This window comes from Taudactylus pleione, unplaced genomic scaffold, assembly GCF_031769625.1.
Source record: "Taudactylus pleione unplaced genomic scaffold, aTauple2 ptg001711l, whole genome shotgun sequence".
Taxonomy (NCBI): Eukaryota; Metazoa; Chordata; class Amphibia; order Anura; family Myobatrachidae; genus Taudactylus; species Taudactylus pleione.
Genome location: NW_028286108.1, coordinates 380,256 through 397,988, shown reverse-complemented (window position 1 = coordinate 397,988; position 17,733 = coordinate 380,256). Strand labels below are relative to the sequence as shown.

At 41.7% G+C, this 17,733-nt stretch overlaps 1 protein-coding gene across 1 annotated transcript in view; it reads left to right on the top strand.

The window, feature by feature from the left end:
* Nucleotides 1–17,162, top strand: part of LOC148439555 (inter-alpha-trypsin inhibitor-like) — a 130,249-nt gene extending 113,087 nt beyond the window's left edge. Inside the window, exon 7 of the mRNA XM_088464594.1 lies at nucleotides 17,052–17,162. Coding sequence (XP_088320720.1) covers nucleotides 17,052–17,106 — 55 coding nt within the window. The 3' untranslated portion in view covers nucleotides 17,107–17,162. The remainder of the gene's footprint in view (nucleotides 1–17,051) is intronic.
* The last annotated feature ends 571 nt before the right edge of the window (nucleotides 17,163–17,733 follow it).

Below are 17,733 nucleotides of genomic sequence, written 5' to 3'. Positions count from 1 at the left end.
TATAATGAGGTATATAGCCAGCATACAGCACTATAGTATCAGTCTGTGACCTATAATGAGGTATATAGCCGGCATACAGCAGTATAGTATCAGTCTGTGGGTATATAGCCAGCATACAGTAGTATAGTATCAGTCTGTGACCTATAATGAGGTATATAGCCGGCATACAGCTGTATAGTATCTGTCTGTGACCTATAATGAGGTATATAGCCGGCATATAGCAGTATAGTATCAGTCTGTGACCTATAATGAGGTATATAGCCAGCATATAGCACTATAGTATCAGTCTGTGACCTATAATGAGGTATATAGCCGGCATACAGCAGTATAGTATCAGTCTGTGACCTATAATGAGGTATATAGCCGGCATACAGCTGTATAGTATCAGTCTGTGACCTATAATGAGGTATATAGCCGGCATATAGCAGTATAGTATCTGTCTGTGACCTATAATGAGGTATATAGCCGGCATATAGCACTATAGTATCAGTCTGTGACCTATAATGAGGTATATAGCCAGCATATAGCACTATAGTATCAGTCTGTGACCTATAATGAGGTATATAGCCGGCATACAGCAGTATAGTATCAGTCTGTGGGTATATAGCCAGCATACAGTAGTATAGTATCAGTCTGTGACCTATAATGAGGTATATAGCCGGCATACAGCTGTATAGTATCGGTCTGTGACCTATAATGAGGTATATAGCCGGCATATAGCACTATAGTATCAGTCTGTGACCTATAATGAGGTATATAGCCGGCATATAGCACTATAGTATCAGTCTGTGACCTATAATGAGGTATATAGCCGGCATACAGCAGTATAGTATCAGTCTGTGGGTATATAGCCAGCATACAGTAGTATAGTATCAGTCTGTGACCTATAATGAGGTATATAGCCGGCATACAGCTGTATAGTATCGGTCTGTGACCTATAATGAGGTATATAGCCAGCATACAGCTGTATAGTATCAGTCTGTGACCTATAATGAGGTATATAGCCGGCATACAGCAGTATAGTATCAGTCTGTGACCTATAATGAGGTATATAGCCGGCATACAGCTGTATAGTATCGGTCTGTGACCTATAATGAGGTATATAGCCGGCATATAGCACTATAGTATCGGTCTGTGACCTATAACGAGGTATATAGCCGGCATACAGCAGTATAGTATCAGTCTGTGACCTATAATGAGGTATATAGCCAGCATACAGCAGTATAGTATCAGTCTGTGACCTATAATGAGGTATATAGCCAGCATACAGCAGTATAGTATCTGTCAGTGACCTATAATGAGGTATATAGCCGGCATATAGCACTATAGTATCAGTCTGTGACCTATAATGAGGTATATAGCCAGCATACAGCTGTATAGTGTCGATCTGTGACCTATAATGAGGTATATAGCCAGCATACAGCAGTATAGTATCAGTCTGTGACCTATAATGAGGTATATAGCTGGCATAAAGCAGTATAGTATCAGTCTGTGACCTATAATGAGGTATATAGCCAGCATACAGGTGTATAGTATCAGTCTGTGACCTATAATGAGGTATATAGCCAGCATACAGCAGTATAGTATCAGTCTGTGACCTATAATGAGGTATATAGCCAGCATACAGCTGTATAGTATCGGTCTGTGACCTATAATGAGGTATATAGCCGGCATATAGCACTATAGTATCGGTCTGTGACCTATAATGAGGTATATAGCCAGCATACAGCAGTATAGCATCAGTCTGTGACCTATAATGAGGTATATAGCCGGCATACAGCAGTATAGTATCAGTCTGTGACCTATAATGAGGCATATAGCCAGCATACAGCAGTATAGTATCAGTCTGTGACCTATAATGAGGTATATAGCCAGCATACAGCAGTATAGTATAGGTCTGTGACCTATAATGAGGTATATAGCCGGCATACAGCTGTATAGTATCGGTCTGTGACCTATAATGAGGTATATAGCCGGCATACAGCAGTATAGTATCGGTCTGTGACCTATAATGAGGTATATAGCCGGCATACAGCAGTATAGTATCTGTCTGTGACCTATAATGAGGTATATAGCCGGCATACAGCACTATAGTATCAGTCTGTGACCTATAATGAGGTATATAGCCAGCATACAGCAGTATAGTATTAGTCTGTGACCTATAATGAGGTATATAGCCAGCATACAGCAGTATAGTATCAGTCTGTGACCTATAATGAGGTATATAGCCAGCATACAGCAGTATAGTATCGGTCTGTGGGTATATAGCCGGCATACAGCTGTATAGTATCGGTCTGTGACCTATAATGAGGTATATAGCCAGCATACAGCAGTATAGTATCGGTCTGTGGGTATATAGCCGGCATACAGCTGTATAGTATCGGTCTGTGACCTATAATGAGGTATATAGCCAGCATACAGCTGTATAGTATCAGTCTGTGACCTATAATGAGGTATATAGCCAGCATACAGTAGTATAGTATCAGTCTGTGACCTATAATGAGGTATATAGCCGGCATACAGCAGTATAGTATCAGTCTGTGACCTATAATGAGGTATATAGCCAGCATACAGCAGTATAGTATCTGTCTGTGACCTATAATGAGGTATATAGCTGGCATAAAGCACTATAGTATCAGTCTGTGACCTATAATGAGGTATATAGCCGGCATACAGCAGTATAGTATCATTCTGTGACCTATAATGAGGTATATAGCCAGCATACAGCAGTATAGTATCTGTCTGTGACCTATAATGAGGTATATAGCCGGCATACAGCACTATAGTATCAGTCTGTGACCTATAATGAGGTATATAGCCAGCATACAGCAGTATAGTATCAGTCTGTGACCTATAATGAGGTATATAGCCAGCATACAGCAGTATAGTATCAGTCTGTGGGTATATAGCCGGCATACAGCTGTATAGTATCGGTCTGTGACCTATAATGAGGTATATAGCCAGCATACAGCTGTATAGTATCAGTCTGTGACCTATAATGAGGTATATAGCCAGCATACAGCTGTATAGTATCAGTCTGTGACCTATAATGAGGTATATAGCCAGCATACAGTAGTATAGTATCAGTCTGTGACCTATAATGAGGTATATAGCCAGCATACAGCAATATAGTATCTGTCTGTGACCTATAATGAGGTATATAGCTGGCATATAGCACTATAGTATCAGTCTGTGACCTATAATGAGGTATATAGCCGGCATACAGCAGTATAGTATCAGTCTGTGACCTATAATGAGGTATATAGCCAGCATACAGCAGTATAGTATCTGTCTGTGACCTATAATGAGGTATATAGCCAGCATACAGCACTATAGTATCAGTCTGTGACCTATAATGAGGTATATAGCCAGCATCCAGCAGTATAGTATCGGTCTGTGACTGTTAATGAGGTATATAGCCAGCATACAGCAGTATAGTATCAGTCTGTGACCTATAATGAGGTATATAGCCGGCATACAGCAGTATAGTATCAGTCTGTGGGTATATAGCCGGCATACAGCTGTATAGTATCAGTCTGTGACCTATAATGAGGTATATAGCCGGCATACAGCAGTATAGTATCAGTCTGTGACCTATAATGAGGTATATAGCCAGCATACAGCACTATAGTATCAGTCTGTGACCTATAATGAGGTATATAGCCAGCATCCAGCAGTATAGTATCGGTCTGTGACTGTTAATGAGGTATATAGCCAGCATACAGCAGTATAGTATCAGTCTGTGACCTATAATGAGGTATATAGCCGGCATACAGCAGTATAGTATCAGTCTGTGACCTATAATGAGGTATATAGCCGGCATACAGCTGTATAGTATCGGTCTGTGACCTATAATGAGGTATATAGCCGGCATACAGCTGTATAGTATCGGTCTGTGACCTATAATGAGGTATATAGCCAGCATACAGCAGTATAGTATCGGTCTGTGGGTATATAGCCGGCATACAGCTGTATAGTATCGGTCTGTGACCTATAATGAGGTATATAGCCAGCATACAGCTGTATAGTATCAGTCTGTGACCTATAATGAGGTATATAGCCAGCATACAGCTGTATAGTATCAGTCTGTGACCTATAATGAGGTATATAGCCAGCATACAGTAGTATAGTATCAGTCTGTGACCTATAATGAGGTATATAGCCAGCATACAGCAGTATAGTATCGTTCTGTGACCTATAATGAGGTATATAGCCAGCATACAGCAGTATAGTATCTGTCTGTGACCTATAATGAGGTATATAGCCAGCATACAGCAGTATAGTATAGGTCTGTGACCTATAATGAGGTATATAGCCGGCATATAGCACTATAGTATCAGTCTGTGACCTATAATGAGGTATATAGCCAGCATACAGCAGTATAGTATCAGTCTGTGACCTATAATGAGGTATATAGCCAGCATACAGCAGTATAGTATCTGTCTGTGACCTATAATGAGGTATATAGCCAGCATACAGCAGTATAGTATCGGTCTGTGGGTATATAGCCGGCATACAGCTGTATAGTATCGGTCTGTGACCTATAATGAGGTATATAGCCAGCATACAGCTGTATAGTATCAGTCTGTGACCTATAATGAGGTATATAGCCGGCATACAGCAGTATAGTATCAGTCTGTGACCTATAATGAGGTATATAGCTAGCATACAGCAGTATAGTATCTGTATGTGACCTATAATGAGGTATATAGCTGGCATATAGCACTATAGTATCAGTCTGTGACCTATAATGAGGTATATAGCCGGCATACAGCAGTATATTATCAGTCTGTGACCTATAATGAGGTATATAGCCAGCATACAGCAGTATAGTATCTGTCTGTGACCTATAATGAGGTATATAGCCGGCATACAGCACTATAGTATCAGTCTGTGACCTATAATGAGGTATATAGCCAGCATACAGCAGTATAGTATCGGTCTGTGACTGTTAATGAGGTATATAGCCAGCATACAGCAGTATAGTATCAGTCTGTGACCTATAATGAGGTATATAGCCGGCATACAGCAGTATAGTATCAGTCTGTGGGTATATAGCCGGCATACAGCTGTATAGTATCGGTCTGTGACCTATAATGAGGTATATAGCCAGCATACAGCAGTATAGTATCAGTCTGTGACCTATAATGAGGTATATAGCCAGCATACAGCTGTATAGTATCAGTCTGTGACTTATAATGAGGTATATAGCCAGCATACAGTAGTATAGTATCAGTCTGTGACCTATAATGAGGTATATAGCCAGCATACAGCAGTATAGTATCGTTCTGTGACCTATAATGAGGTATATAGCCGGCATACAGCAGTATAGTATCTGTCTGTGACCTATAATGAGGTATATAGCCGGCATACAGCAGTATAGTATCAGTCTGTGACCTATAATGAGGTATATAGCCAGCATACAGCAGTATAGTATCAGTCTGTGACCTATAATGAGGTATATAGCCAGCATACAGCTGTATAGTATCGGTCTGTGACCTATAATGAGGTATATAGCCAGCATACAGCAGTATAGTATAGGTCTGTGACCTATAATGAGGTATATAGCCGGCATACAGCAGTATAGTACCAGTCTGTGACCTATAATGAGGTATATAGCCGGCATACAGCAGTATAGTATCAGTCTGTGACCTATAATGAGGTATATAGCCAGCATACAGCAGTATAGTATCAGTCTGTGACCTATAATGAGGTATATAGCCAGCATACAGCTGTATAGTGTCGATCTGTGACCTATAATGAGGTATATAGCTGGCATAAAGCAGTATAGTATCAGTCTGTGACCTATAATGAGGTATATAGCCGGCATAAAGCAGTATAGTATCAGTCTGTGACCTATAATGAGGTATATAGCCGGCATATAGCACTATAGTATCAGTCTGTGACCTATAAGGAGGTATATAGCCAGCATACAGCAGTATAGTATCGGTCTGTGACCTATAATGAGGTATATAGCCAGCATACAGCAGTATAGTATCAGTCTGTGACCTATAATGAGGTATATAGCCAGCATACAGCTGTATAGTATCAGTCTGTGACCTATAATGAGGTATATAGCCAGCATACAGCAGTATAGTATCTGTCTGTGACCTATAATGAGGTATATAGCCGGCATACAGCAGTATAGTATCGGTCTGTGACCTATAATGAGGTATATAGCCAGCATACAGCAGTATAGTATCAGTCTGTGACCTATAATGAGGTATATAGCCAGCATACAGCTGTATAGTATCGGTCTGTGACCTATAATGAGGTATATAGCCGGCATATAGCACCTATAGTATCAGTCTGTGACCTATAATGAGGTATATAGCCAGCATACAGCAGTATAGTATCATTCTGTGACCTATAATGAGGTATATAGCCGGCATACAGCAGTATAGTATCGGTCTGTGACCTATAATGAGGTATATAGCCAGCATACAGCAGTATAGTATCGGTCTGTGACCTATAATGAGGTATATAGCCGGCATACAGCACTATAGTATCAGTCTGTGACCTATAATGAGGTATATAGCCAGCATACAGCAGTATAGTATCGGTCTGTGACTGTTAATGAGGTATATAGCCAGCATACAGTAGTATAGTATCAGTCTGTGACCTATAATGAGGTATATAGCCAGCATACAGCAGTATAGTATCAGTCTGTGACCTATAATGAGGTATATAGCCGGCATACAGCAGTATAGTATCAGTCTGTGGGTATATAGCCGGCATACAGCTGTATAGTATCGGTCTGTGACCTATAATGAGGTATATAGCCAGCATACAGCAATATAGTATCTGTCTGTGACCTATAATGAGGTATATAGCCAGCATACAAACCCTCCTTTACTTTTATTTTGGTGTTTTATTTTGTGTTTTTCATTTTATATTTATTTCTTCTTTCAAAGACTTGAAATTCTACAAACATTAATCTCAGTCTTTAATTAATATCTCCTAAGCTGTGGAATAAAACACCAAAAACTATTAGAGCTGGAGTCACAAATGCGTCCTGTACACTAACTAAACAAATGACCATAACACAACAAAAATGTAATAAAATTGTATTGTCATCCCTCAGTGGTCAGATCTAATCATTAGGCCTTAAGGAAACAAAGGCCCTCATTCAGACCCACTCGCAAGCGGGCGCACGTACGTTAGGCATACGTACAAAAATATTTAAATTCAATGGCTCGCTCGTATTTTCGTTCGCATCTAAAATTCCTCCCTAAACTCAGGCGACCCCTCCTCTAACTAACGAGCGTGCGAAATAGCGAGCGTACATCCCCGAAATGGCTTGAAGGGAACGCACGCACAAGTGAATCCGGAAGTGGCCTTGTCAGATGTCGATTACCTGCTCCTTTATTCTGCCTACCTCAATCGTATCATGCCAATCAATGTATCAATTAGCTTAATTGGTTTTTTTTTTTCAACACAATGCAAGAAACTTTACTCTTGTCCGTGTTTGTGTTTACCCGCAGAATATGTACGGATGGAACATTCGCTTTTATTGTTCAAAAAACATGTGAACCACAATTAAACAATTGTTCTATTGCTGTGGATCCCCGCATATTTTCCGGGGTTCATTTCTTTATTTAAATTTGCAAACGCATGTCACTGCATCAAGCCTATCATAACTCTCCAGAGATTTCTGGCCCTGTTGAACACATGACTCATACACTAACCAATAAAATTGCTCCTGTTAATTTCCAAAATACATTAGCCAATCAGAAATTTTGGCCACACTTTATCAAAAATGTTTTGTATGAAATACACCATTGCCATCATGAGAGCCTCCGCATTCACCAGGCGCGAGCTGCTGGTGCTTACGGAGGTGATGGATAGGCAGATCACCAGCCAGCCTCCACCCATCACCAACCGGCAGAAGCGCTCGGCGTATGCGGAGGCACGGTCCCGCCTGCGGTCGTTGGGTTCACGCCGCAACATCGGGCAGCTTGAGCGCAGGTGGTCAGACCTGCAACGGCGAACGCCCCGCTTGCTGGCATGCTTTCGCATGCAGATCGTTGAAAGTAAGTGTTATGTATTGTGGTTTTCATGTTTGTGGGGCAAACTGCGTGTGCATGTTTTCCTGTCTGTCCTATTAATTATTTGTCCTCATATCTGCGTGTGCATGTTTTCCTGTCTGTCCTATTAATTATTTGTCCTCATATCTGCGTGTGCATGTTTTCCTGTCTGTTCTATTAATTATTTGTCCTCATATCTGCGTGTGCATGTTTTCCTGTCTGTCCTATTAATTATTTGTCCTCATATCTGCGTGTGCATGTTTTCCTGTCTGTCCTATTAATTATTTGTCCTCATATCTGCGTGTGCATGTTTTCCTGTCTGTCCTATTAATTATTTGTCCTCATATCTGCGTGTGCATGTTTTCCTGTCTGTCCTATTAATTATTTGTCCTCATATCTGCGTGTGCATGTTTTCCTGTCTGTCCTATTAATTATTTGTCCTCATATCTGCGTGTGCATGTTTTCCTGTCTGTCCTATTAATTATTTGTCCTCATATCTGCGTGTGCATGTTTTCCTGTCTGTCCTATTTATTATTTGTCCTCATATCTGCGTGTGCATGTTTTCCTGTCTGTCCTATTTATTATTTGTCCTCATATCTGCGTGTGCTTGTTTTCCCTCTATTTCTGTTTTTTTCATTCTACTCCTTTTTGCATGTTTTTTGTTGCTGGTTTTTTTTTTTTTAATTTGGGCCCCGGATTTGCCCAGAAACTAACCTCAATTTGTTTGACATATTTTAGGAGGACAGCCAAGACTACGCCGTCACCGTCCGGCCAGATGGCGTTCCCGGCCACTATCCCCAACCCCCAGCCAACACTCCACCCCAAATATTTCCCCTATACCCCACTCCTCCCCAGCCTTCCCAGACCCTCTCCCGGAACTGTCGGGCCTCCTTCCCCTCCGTCCCACTTCCCCCTCTCCTCCACCCACCCCTCTTCCAATTACCCCCTCCCCGGAGTCCATCATTACCCCTCCCCGTTCTTTGGGGAATGAAGGCTCCTCCGAGGAGGAACATGGAGGGACTTCCGGAGCTCCCGTTTTGGCTCCCGGTATGTTTTTATTTCTCATTTTTTTTAAGCACAAACTGTTTGTATGTAATCATGTGTCGTGCCTTTATTCGTGCTTGTTTGGTTTACTTTTGGTGATTTAGCAGTTTGCCTTTACCTCTTCCTGCTGATTTCAACATACACATATCACACCTGTGTGAATTTGTACATAGGCCTTGTATTTTTGCCAGCACCCCCTTTTTGTTTTTTTTTGTTTTTTTCCGGTTTAGGAGTGATTTTGTTGTGTTTTTGTTTTTTTAATGTGGATTCCCTATTGTTTTATTAATCCACACACTTTTCTCACCCACAGAGGAACAGAGGCGTCGTCAAGAGGTGGACGATTGTGTTGGCCAGATGCGCCAACATGTAATTGGCCTTCTTGTGGCCCTTGACCGGCTGTCTGGCATCCTTCGCCAGTAGTTTTTTTTGTTTATTTTTGTTTTGTAAATAAATTTTGTAGTTCTAATATACGTTCTGGCTCATTCTTTTTTTCTAAAACACAAATAGTTTTCCCTGACATAAGTAGACTGTTCCTGCAAGGATTTCCATTTTTTAAAAGTTAGATTGTATTTTGTATTTGTATGTTAAACAGCCACAAGAAACACATAACAGTAACAATGTCATTTCCCTTTTTGGGTGTAGTGTCAATTAGCTATTTCGCCCTTTTACAGGTTCCTAGTTGGTGTGCAAGCTGCTTAGGCCAATCTTCAAAATCCAAAGGTTTGGACAGGCTTCCTTTTGGTGTGGGTTGGGAACCTGCAAACATATTTCAGTTTACATCAACTGGTGTCAGTACTGGATTACCCCTTAGTCAATTGTAAGGTGTGTTAACCTGGTTCCACTTGCTGTTAACGTCCAAAAAAAGGAAGACCATTTCACTCTCCAAACATTTATTCACAACATAAATGAGAAATCAAAGTGGTCAGTCCCAAAACAAAAAAACAGTGATAATCTCAAATACAACACATACAAATAAAATATTTAATTAAAAAAAACAATCAAGAACTGGTTGACGAAGGACCATGCCAACATGATTCCACAAACATGGCGTTGCGATATGGGTTCCAGAATATATGGACAAAATCACCAGATCCAGGTTTGGTAAGGGTAGCAGGAAGTAGTGAGCGTTGGAGTGCCAAAGATTATGTGAACAAACAGAAGATGGTGAAAAAATAAAAATAAATTAGATGTTCGCAAACAAACACAAACACATTAGGTATAAACACTGTAGTTTGGGTCAAACTTACCTAAAAAATCTGGCCACCACATCATCGCGTATGGCCCCCCCACATACTGACCTCCGACCAACCTCGGGGGGGCCATCCTCAGGTAAGGCATCCTCTGGCTGCATTGGGACACCACTCCTTATGGCGATGTTGTGAAATATCCCACACAGGACCACAATTTTAGACACCATATCCGGCAAATACATGAGCTCGCCACCAGAGCGGTGGAGGCATCTGAATCGGCCTTTTAAAAGGCCGATACAGCGCTCCACCACTTGCCTGGTGGCTGTAAGTGCGGAATTATACTCACTTTGTGGGCCTGGTGTGGGAGCCAAATAAGGAGTGAGCAGCCAGGACATGCAAGGGTATCCACTGTCTCCTGTGAAAAATAAGAGACAACATCAGGAACACTGTGTATCAAGCTTAACATTGTTATGTACTAAAGGTCTCCACTTACCCAGAAGCCACGCATCACCAGCTTGTAGGTTGGTTAATTTCTGCCATATCCCTGATTGCCGGATGACGAAGGAGTCATGTGCACTTCCTGGTAACTTAGCATTCAGGGACAGGATCTGGAGGGAGGCATCACATACCACCATTACATTCAGGGAGTGATAGTGTTTCCTGTTTCGAAATATTGCCTCCAGCCGTGCTGGAGGCTGAAGTGGTATGTGAGTACCATCCACAACCCCTATGATGTGTGGGAAGCCAGCTATTTGGTAAAAATTGGCCTTGGCCACACTAAGGGCACCCATATCCAAAGGCATTTGAATAAAATGATGGAGGTGCTTGAAAAGTGCCTCCATCACTGCCCTCAGGATCCGGGAAAAGGAGGATTGGGAGATGCCCGCCACTATTCCCACCATTGTTTGAAACGATCCTGAGGCACAGAAATGTAACACCACCATAAATTGCGTCAGTGGTGGTATTGCTGTTGGACTGTCAATTTGCCGCTCAAGATCACTTTCTATTAATGAGAGAGTGTCTATGATGATTTTGGGAGGTAGACGGTAGCGTCTTAAAACCTCATCATCGGGCATTCCAAAAAGGGTGACACGTGTTCGAAATATCTGGGGCCTTGCATGCCTACGATGCCTACGCCTGGGATGAGATTGAGGTTGGTCGGCTTCCGGGAGCATGGCCAGAACAATCCTCCCCAGATCAACCTGAAATTCCAAAATTTAAAAGTAAGGCTTTTGACCCACCCCAAAACTATATTAAAACAACTTAGCTTGATGATACCATCCATTGCTGCTTACATGCCGGGGTATTGTCATGATACGTCCAAACTGAAAATAAACAACAAAATTACTTGACACATTTCACTCTGTGCATTTTTGGGGATACATTTTGTGCTAGACCAAAGTTCAAATATGCCAAACACCCATTTAGCAAAACCGCAAAGCGACATTTAACACAGTACATCAAAACGGGTCAAAATGTTGGCTCAAAAAGTGAAAGCTAAACCATCAAAAAGTTAGAATGATTATTAAGCTGTTTAAAATGCGCTAATTAGTTCGCTAATACAAGTCACAAGAGTAACTACTAAAAATGCGCTAATTAGTTCGCTAATACAAGTCACAAGAGTAACTACTAAAAATGCGCTAATTAGTTCGCTAATACAAGTCACAAGAGTAACTACTAAAAATGTGCTAATTAGTTCGCTAATACAAGATAAAAAATGGACTTACCAAGAGCAAATATCTAAGATGCAAAATCAAAAGGTCTTTGGGGTCGAAAATAAACAAAATCTAAAATAGAATAAATTAGGTATCCAAAAATTACAAAATATACGAAACACAATGAAACAACAATTGAACAAAAGTTAGACTTCACAAAACTTACCAAATCAACAAACGAGGTCCCAAAAATATAAACCAACAAAGATAACGGAAAAAAAAACGCAAATCTAACCAACAAACGATTCTCCAACCTCCAACTCCTTTCTACACAATCAATAAACTCCAGCCAAGATAACCTCCAACAATCCAAAAACGCCACCTCGACTTGAGACACACCAAGCCATAAATAGTGTTTCGTTTCCCGCACAAATTAAGGAGGGATCATAGGGCCGCACAATCAATGATGCGGCCGCAAAATAAGGACGCATGTATAAATACGTCACGAAAACACATTCAAATTCTGGTGTATTTCTTGTTTGGACCGCAGACATGGCGACAGACCAGGGAAAAAATGCCCAAGAGTCAGGCGGTAAGTCTTTCATGCATTTTCTATCAACGATTAATTTGAAACATAAGATTGGGCAAGTTGTGATTTTGTGAATTCTGTAAATTTACACAAATAGGTGAGGAGGATGACATGGAAGAGGCTGCTGGGCCCAGTATTCCGGCCAAAGCGGCCAAAAAAAAAAGGCAGCCACATTTCACAAGAAAGGAGATGGAGGTTTTGATCCAGAAGTGTGTGGACATCCTGCCACAGGCAGACAGGAATATGAGTCTAAGCCAGAAGTGGAGAATGTGGGAAGAGGTAGCCGTTGCTGTCAATACGGTGGGTGATTATGTCCGTCTAGCCCGGGATGTCAAACGGCGGTAAGTAAACCCTTGCCCCCCCTAAAAACAAACCCCATTTTAAACCAAAGGATAATGGCTTCCATTTTTCCCCACAGATGGGGCGACTTCAAATATCGCCTAAAGCAAAAACTCGCGGACAGGGCTAGGCATGCAAAGGGGACAGGTGGGGGTCCCACCCCTGTGTCATTGGAGTTGACGGATTTAGAAGAGCTGGCACAGGGGTGTGTGCAGCCTGTGGAGGTGTTTGGCGTGTCCAACATGGATACGGACATGCCAGACTTTGCGGCTCCTCTTGTTGGCCCAGGTAAGTATTGTGATGTCACCAACTCTGAAATGCTATTGTGCCAATATGTAGATTCTAATGTGAGTCTTTTCTCATTTTTCCAACAGAGACACAGGCGGATGAGTCTGCTCCAGAGGGAAGCCTTGGCCGCAGAATTTCTGCTGGCTCTGCAGGGGAGGAACCAGTACATCCGGCTGAGGACCCTGCAGAAGCCAGTCCAGGGCGTGCCCCCTCGCAGGCAGTGGGCCTCCTCACAGAACTCAATTTCAAATCGGATTTCCATACGGAGATTCTGCAGAGGATGGACGCCAGTCTGCTACGGGTGGCTGAGGCCCTGGAGCAAAATGCTGCGGCCAACGTGACCATTGGTCAGGCCCTGGCGGAAAATACCAGGGCCAACATCCGCATCGCCGATGCCCTGGAGCAGCTCGTTCGCCAGCACATGGTGGAGCCGACCTCCCTTCCTGCCGGAACATCAGGATCCTCCACCTCTGGCACAACATCAGCCAATCCTCCAAATGTGCCTAGCCCTGTGCCTAGTCCAGAGGCCACAACATCTGCCTCTGGACAGGCCAGCCCGATGGCATCCCGGACCCGGTCTGGCGCCCACCCTCCCCCATCCAAACGGGCGAAAAAACGGTGACAGCAATGGCGACTTTTCCCACACTCCTTCTGTGCTTGGCTCATATTCCTTTCTGGTCAAAACTTCCCTCTCCTTTCTTGTGAAATGTTTTTAAGTTATTTTTGTACGTTTATGTTATCAGTTATTGATTTATTTTTTTTGATAAAAAGTATCTTTGGCAGAAAAACAAAAAAAAAATATTAGGCCAATTGGTTTGTGTTTAAACAATAAATTTATGATAAAAATCTGACATTGTATTGTGACATTATTGTACAAATGGGTTACATTTAATCCTGGCCCTAAAGGCAAAAAAGGACACCAAAAACCATTTCATTTGTATAAAAAAAAGGCCTCTTGAAGGAACGTTTAAAAATTCACCTAACGATGCAAATTGCACATTAAAAAAAAAAAGGGGAGCTAATTAAAACATGATGACATTATTGTCACAATAGGCCATAAACAACAAATTGAGGCCAAAAAAAACCCCAAAAAATGTACGCCAATTGATTGTGTAATCCTGACATTAGCAGGTATGATTTCCACCTGCGTACGGTTTTGTGCTATCCCAATAAACTGCAACATCGTGGAGTCCCGGGACGGAGGAGAAGGCCATCGCCAATGTGGTCGAGTAATCCAGACCCTAAACTGTGCGAGCATTTTGAAGGGAAAGAGGATGTTCCAGTGACGTATGTGACGGTCCGAACACATTTGACGTTCGCATCTGCTAATGTATGTACGCCCCAAAAACGCCTCGCCACGCCTGCGTTTTTCCATCTCCACCCCCGTCAACACCCAAAAACGCCCTGTTCTGTCAATCACATTTGACATGTCACTTCCTGTACGCTATTTTAGGAACGACAGATAAAAAGCTCGCAAACTGCCGTACGCACATGCGCAGTGTAACACCGACGCATGCGTGATTAGTCAACATCGGAACGCAACGAGCGTACTGCTGTTTGCGAGTGGCTCTGAATGAGGGCCAAAGTTTGTATTCTGAGTGTACAAATTGTCGCTTCTATACACAGTTTGCGGAACCAGTCTCCTCCCATTATGGTAGCTGGTAATTAGCTCCTTCTCCCCCACTTAGTCCCGTTGGGTCACTGTTATGCATACTGTGAGGTTGTTTCATTATAGTAACACACAATACAATTTGTAGTTTGAGCAGATGATAGAATCCCCTCCAAAACAACAAAAAAGAGCTCTAGGGTGCGATTGTCCTCTGCCCCCCTAAGGAGTCCCTGGCCAATGGAGCCACAGGATGAGGGTATTCAGACCACCCTTTTACACAAGGCTGGAGGGGGCTCAACTCAGAGATTCCACAAAGCTTTACACAGGGTGCAGAACCTTCTGTGTCCACCTGAAGCCAACAATATAGAAAGTGACAAAATAAAGGATGTGATATAAATGTGTGCGAGGGGTCATGTCTGCAGCTAGTGTAACATTTGTACAGATATATAGGGCGGACTTCCATGGAATGGAAATATTTGTACAGATATATAGGGCGGACTTCCATGGAATGGAAACATTTCTACAGATATATAGGGCGGACTTCCATGGAATGGTAACATTTGTACAGATATATAGGGCAGACTTCCATGGAATGGAAATATTTGTACAGATATATAGGGCGGACTTCCATGGAATGGAAACATTTGTACAGATATATAGGGCGGACTTCCATGGAATGGAAACATTTGTACAGATATATAGGGCGGACTTCCATGGAATGGTAACATTTGTACAGATATATAGGGTGGACTTCCATGGAATGGAAACATTTGTACAGATATATAGGGCGGACTTCCATGGAATGGAAACATTTGTACAGATATATAGGGCAGACTTCCATGGAATGGAAACATTTGTACAGATATATAGGGCGGACTTCCGTGAAATGGTAACATTTGTACAGATATATAGGGCAGACTTCCATGGAATGGAAACATTTGTACAGATATATAGGGCGGACTTCCATGGAATGGAAACATTTGTACAGATATATAGGGCGGACTTCCGTGGAATGGTAACATTTGTACAGATATATAGGGGGGAATTCCGTGGAATGGTAACATTTGTACAGATATATAGGGCGGACTTCCGTGGAATGGTAACATTTGTACAGATATATAGGGCGGACTTCCATGGAATGGAAACATTTGTATAGATATATAGGGGGGGTTCCTTGGAATGGTAACATTTGTACAGATATATAGGGCGGACTTCCATGGAATGGAAGCATTTGTACAGATATATAGGGCGGACTTCTGTGGAATGGTAACATTTGTACAGATATATAGGGCGGACTTCCATGGAATGGAAACATTTGTACAGATATATAGGGCGGACTTCCATGGAATGGAAACATTTGTACAGATATATAGGGCGGACTTCCATGGAATGGTAACATTTGTACAGATATATAGGGCAGACTTCCGTGGAATGGTAACATTTGTACAGATATATAGGGCGGACTTCCGTGGAATGGTAACATTTGTACAGATATATAGGGGGGAATTCCGTGGAATGGTAACATTTGTACAGATATATAGGGCGGACTTCCGTGGAATGGTAACATTTGTACAGATATATAGGGGGGAATTCCGTGGAATGGTAACATTTGTACAGATATATAGGGCGGACTTCCGTGGAATGGTAACATTTGTACAGATATATAGGGCGGACTTCCATGGAATGGAAGCATTTGTACAGATATATAGGGCGGACTTCTGTGGAATGGTAACATTTGTACAGATATATAGGGCGGACTTCCATGGAATGGTAACATTTGTACAGATATGTAGGGCGGACTTCCATGGAATGGTAACATTTGTACAGATATATAGGGCGGATTTACATGGAATGGTAACATTTGTACAGATATGTAGGGCGGACTTCCCTCTGATGAAGTGACGTGTAATGAAACGCATTGGAGCATGGACTGTACCATCTGTACTTGGATTATTGTACAGTAAGAAAGGGATGGGGGTGATCTGAAGTGTCTTTATACTGTATCTTTGTACCATGGCCTAGTCCTAAAGCTGCTTCAATATCTGCTTCTTCCCATTCATTTTACAGATCCACCCAGTGCACGGTTTATTTATTCTGATTAAACATGTAAAATAGGGCTCAGTACATAGATATTTGCCTCTTTCATGACTCTAATATTGTGAGGTGAAACTAGATAAACGTATTCTATCCTGATTTTCAGTGTTATTTTCTAAATCGTGCTGACAATTAATTTATGTATTAAATTATTGTATTATGTATTAATCTAAATATCCATCTTCGTCTTATCCCCTGTTCTTTATTGTTTTATAGGAAGAAACTGAAGAAGAAACAGCACAAGCTGGTCCCCGATACGCAGATGAAATAACTGTAGTAACATGATGGAGAATTTGATGTTTTATAAAAGAAATATATGAATAATAAAATGAGGAGCAGCCGGTGGGTGGGAGAATATATCTGCGTGAAGTGTTTTATTGTTAGAAATTTTATCTCAACAGTTTGTCCAACAACCAAATTACACCCTAATTACTAGTTATTACTGTATATAGCGCACACATCCCGCAGCGCTGTACAGAGAGTATTCACATCGGTCCCTGCGCCCGTGGAGCTTACGATCTACAGTCCCTACCACATACAAATAATGGAAAGACAAAGATTTGTGGTGACAAGGACAGAGTTACATAAAATATAACTTTTTATTATAAGCAATAAATGTCATATAAAAATGACTGTGAAATACTAGTAAAATGACAGAAATGTGAATAAAGATATATAATAGATATAGTGATTACAATTGCTGTGAGCAGGAATCGCACTATAAGTGTCTCTATTACTATAACAATATCAGTTACTGACCAACATCCTTTCTTACCATCCATGTGGGCATAGAGGGGGAATAGAATCTTGTGGTGAGTGCAGTGAGCCCACCGAGACCACAAGGGGACAACTTTCTTCTTTTGGTGGACAGTATGGACAGAATACTGCACTTCCGCCC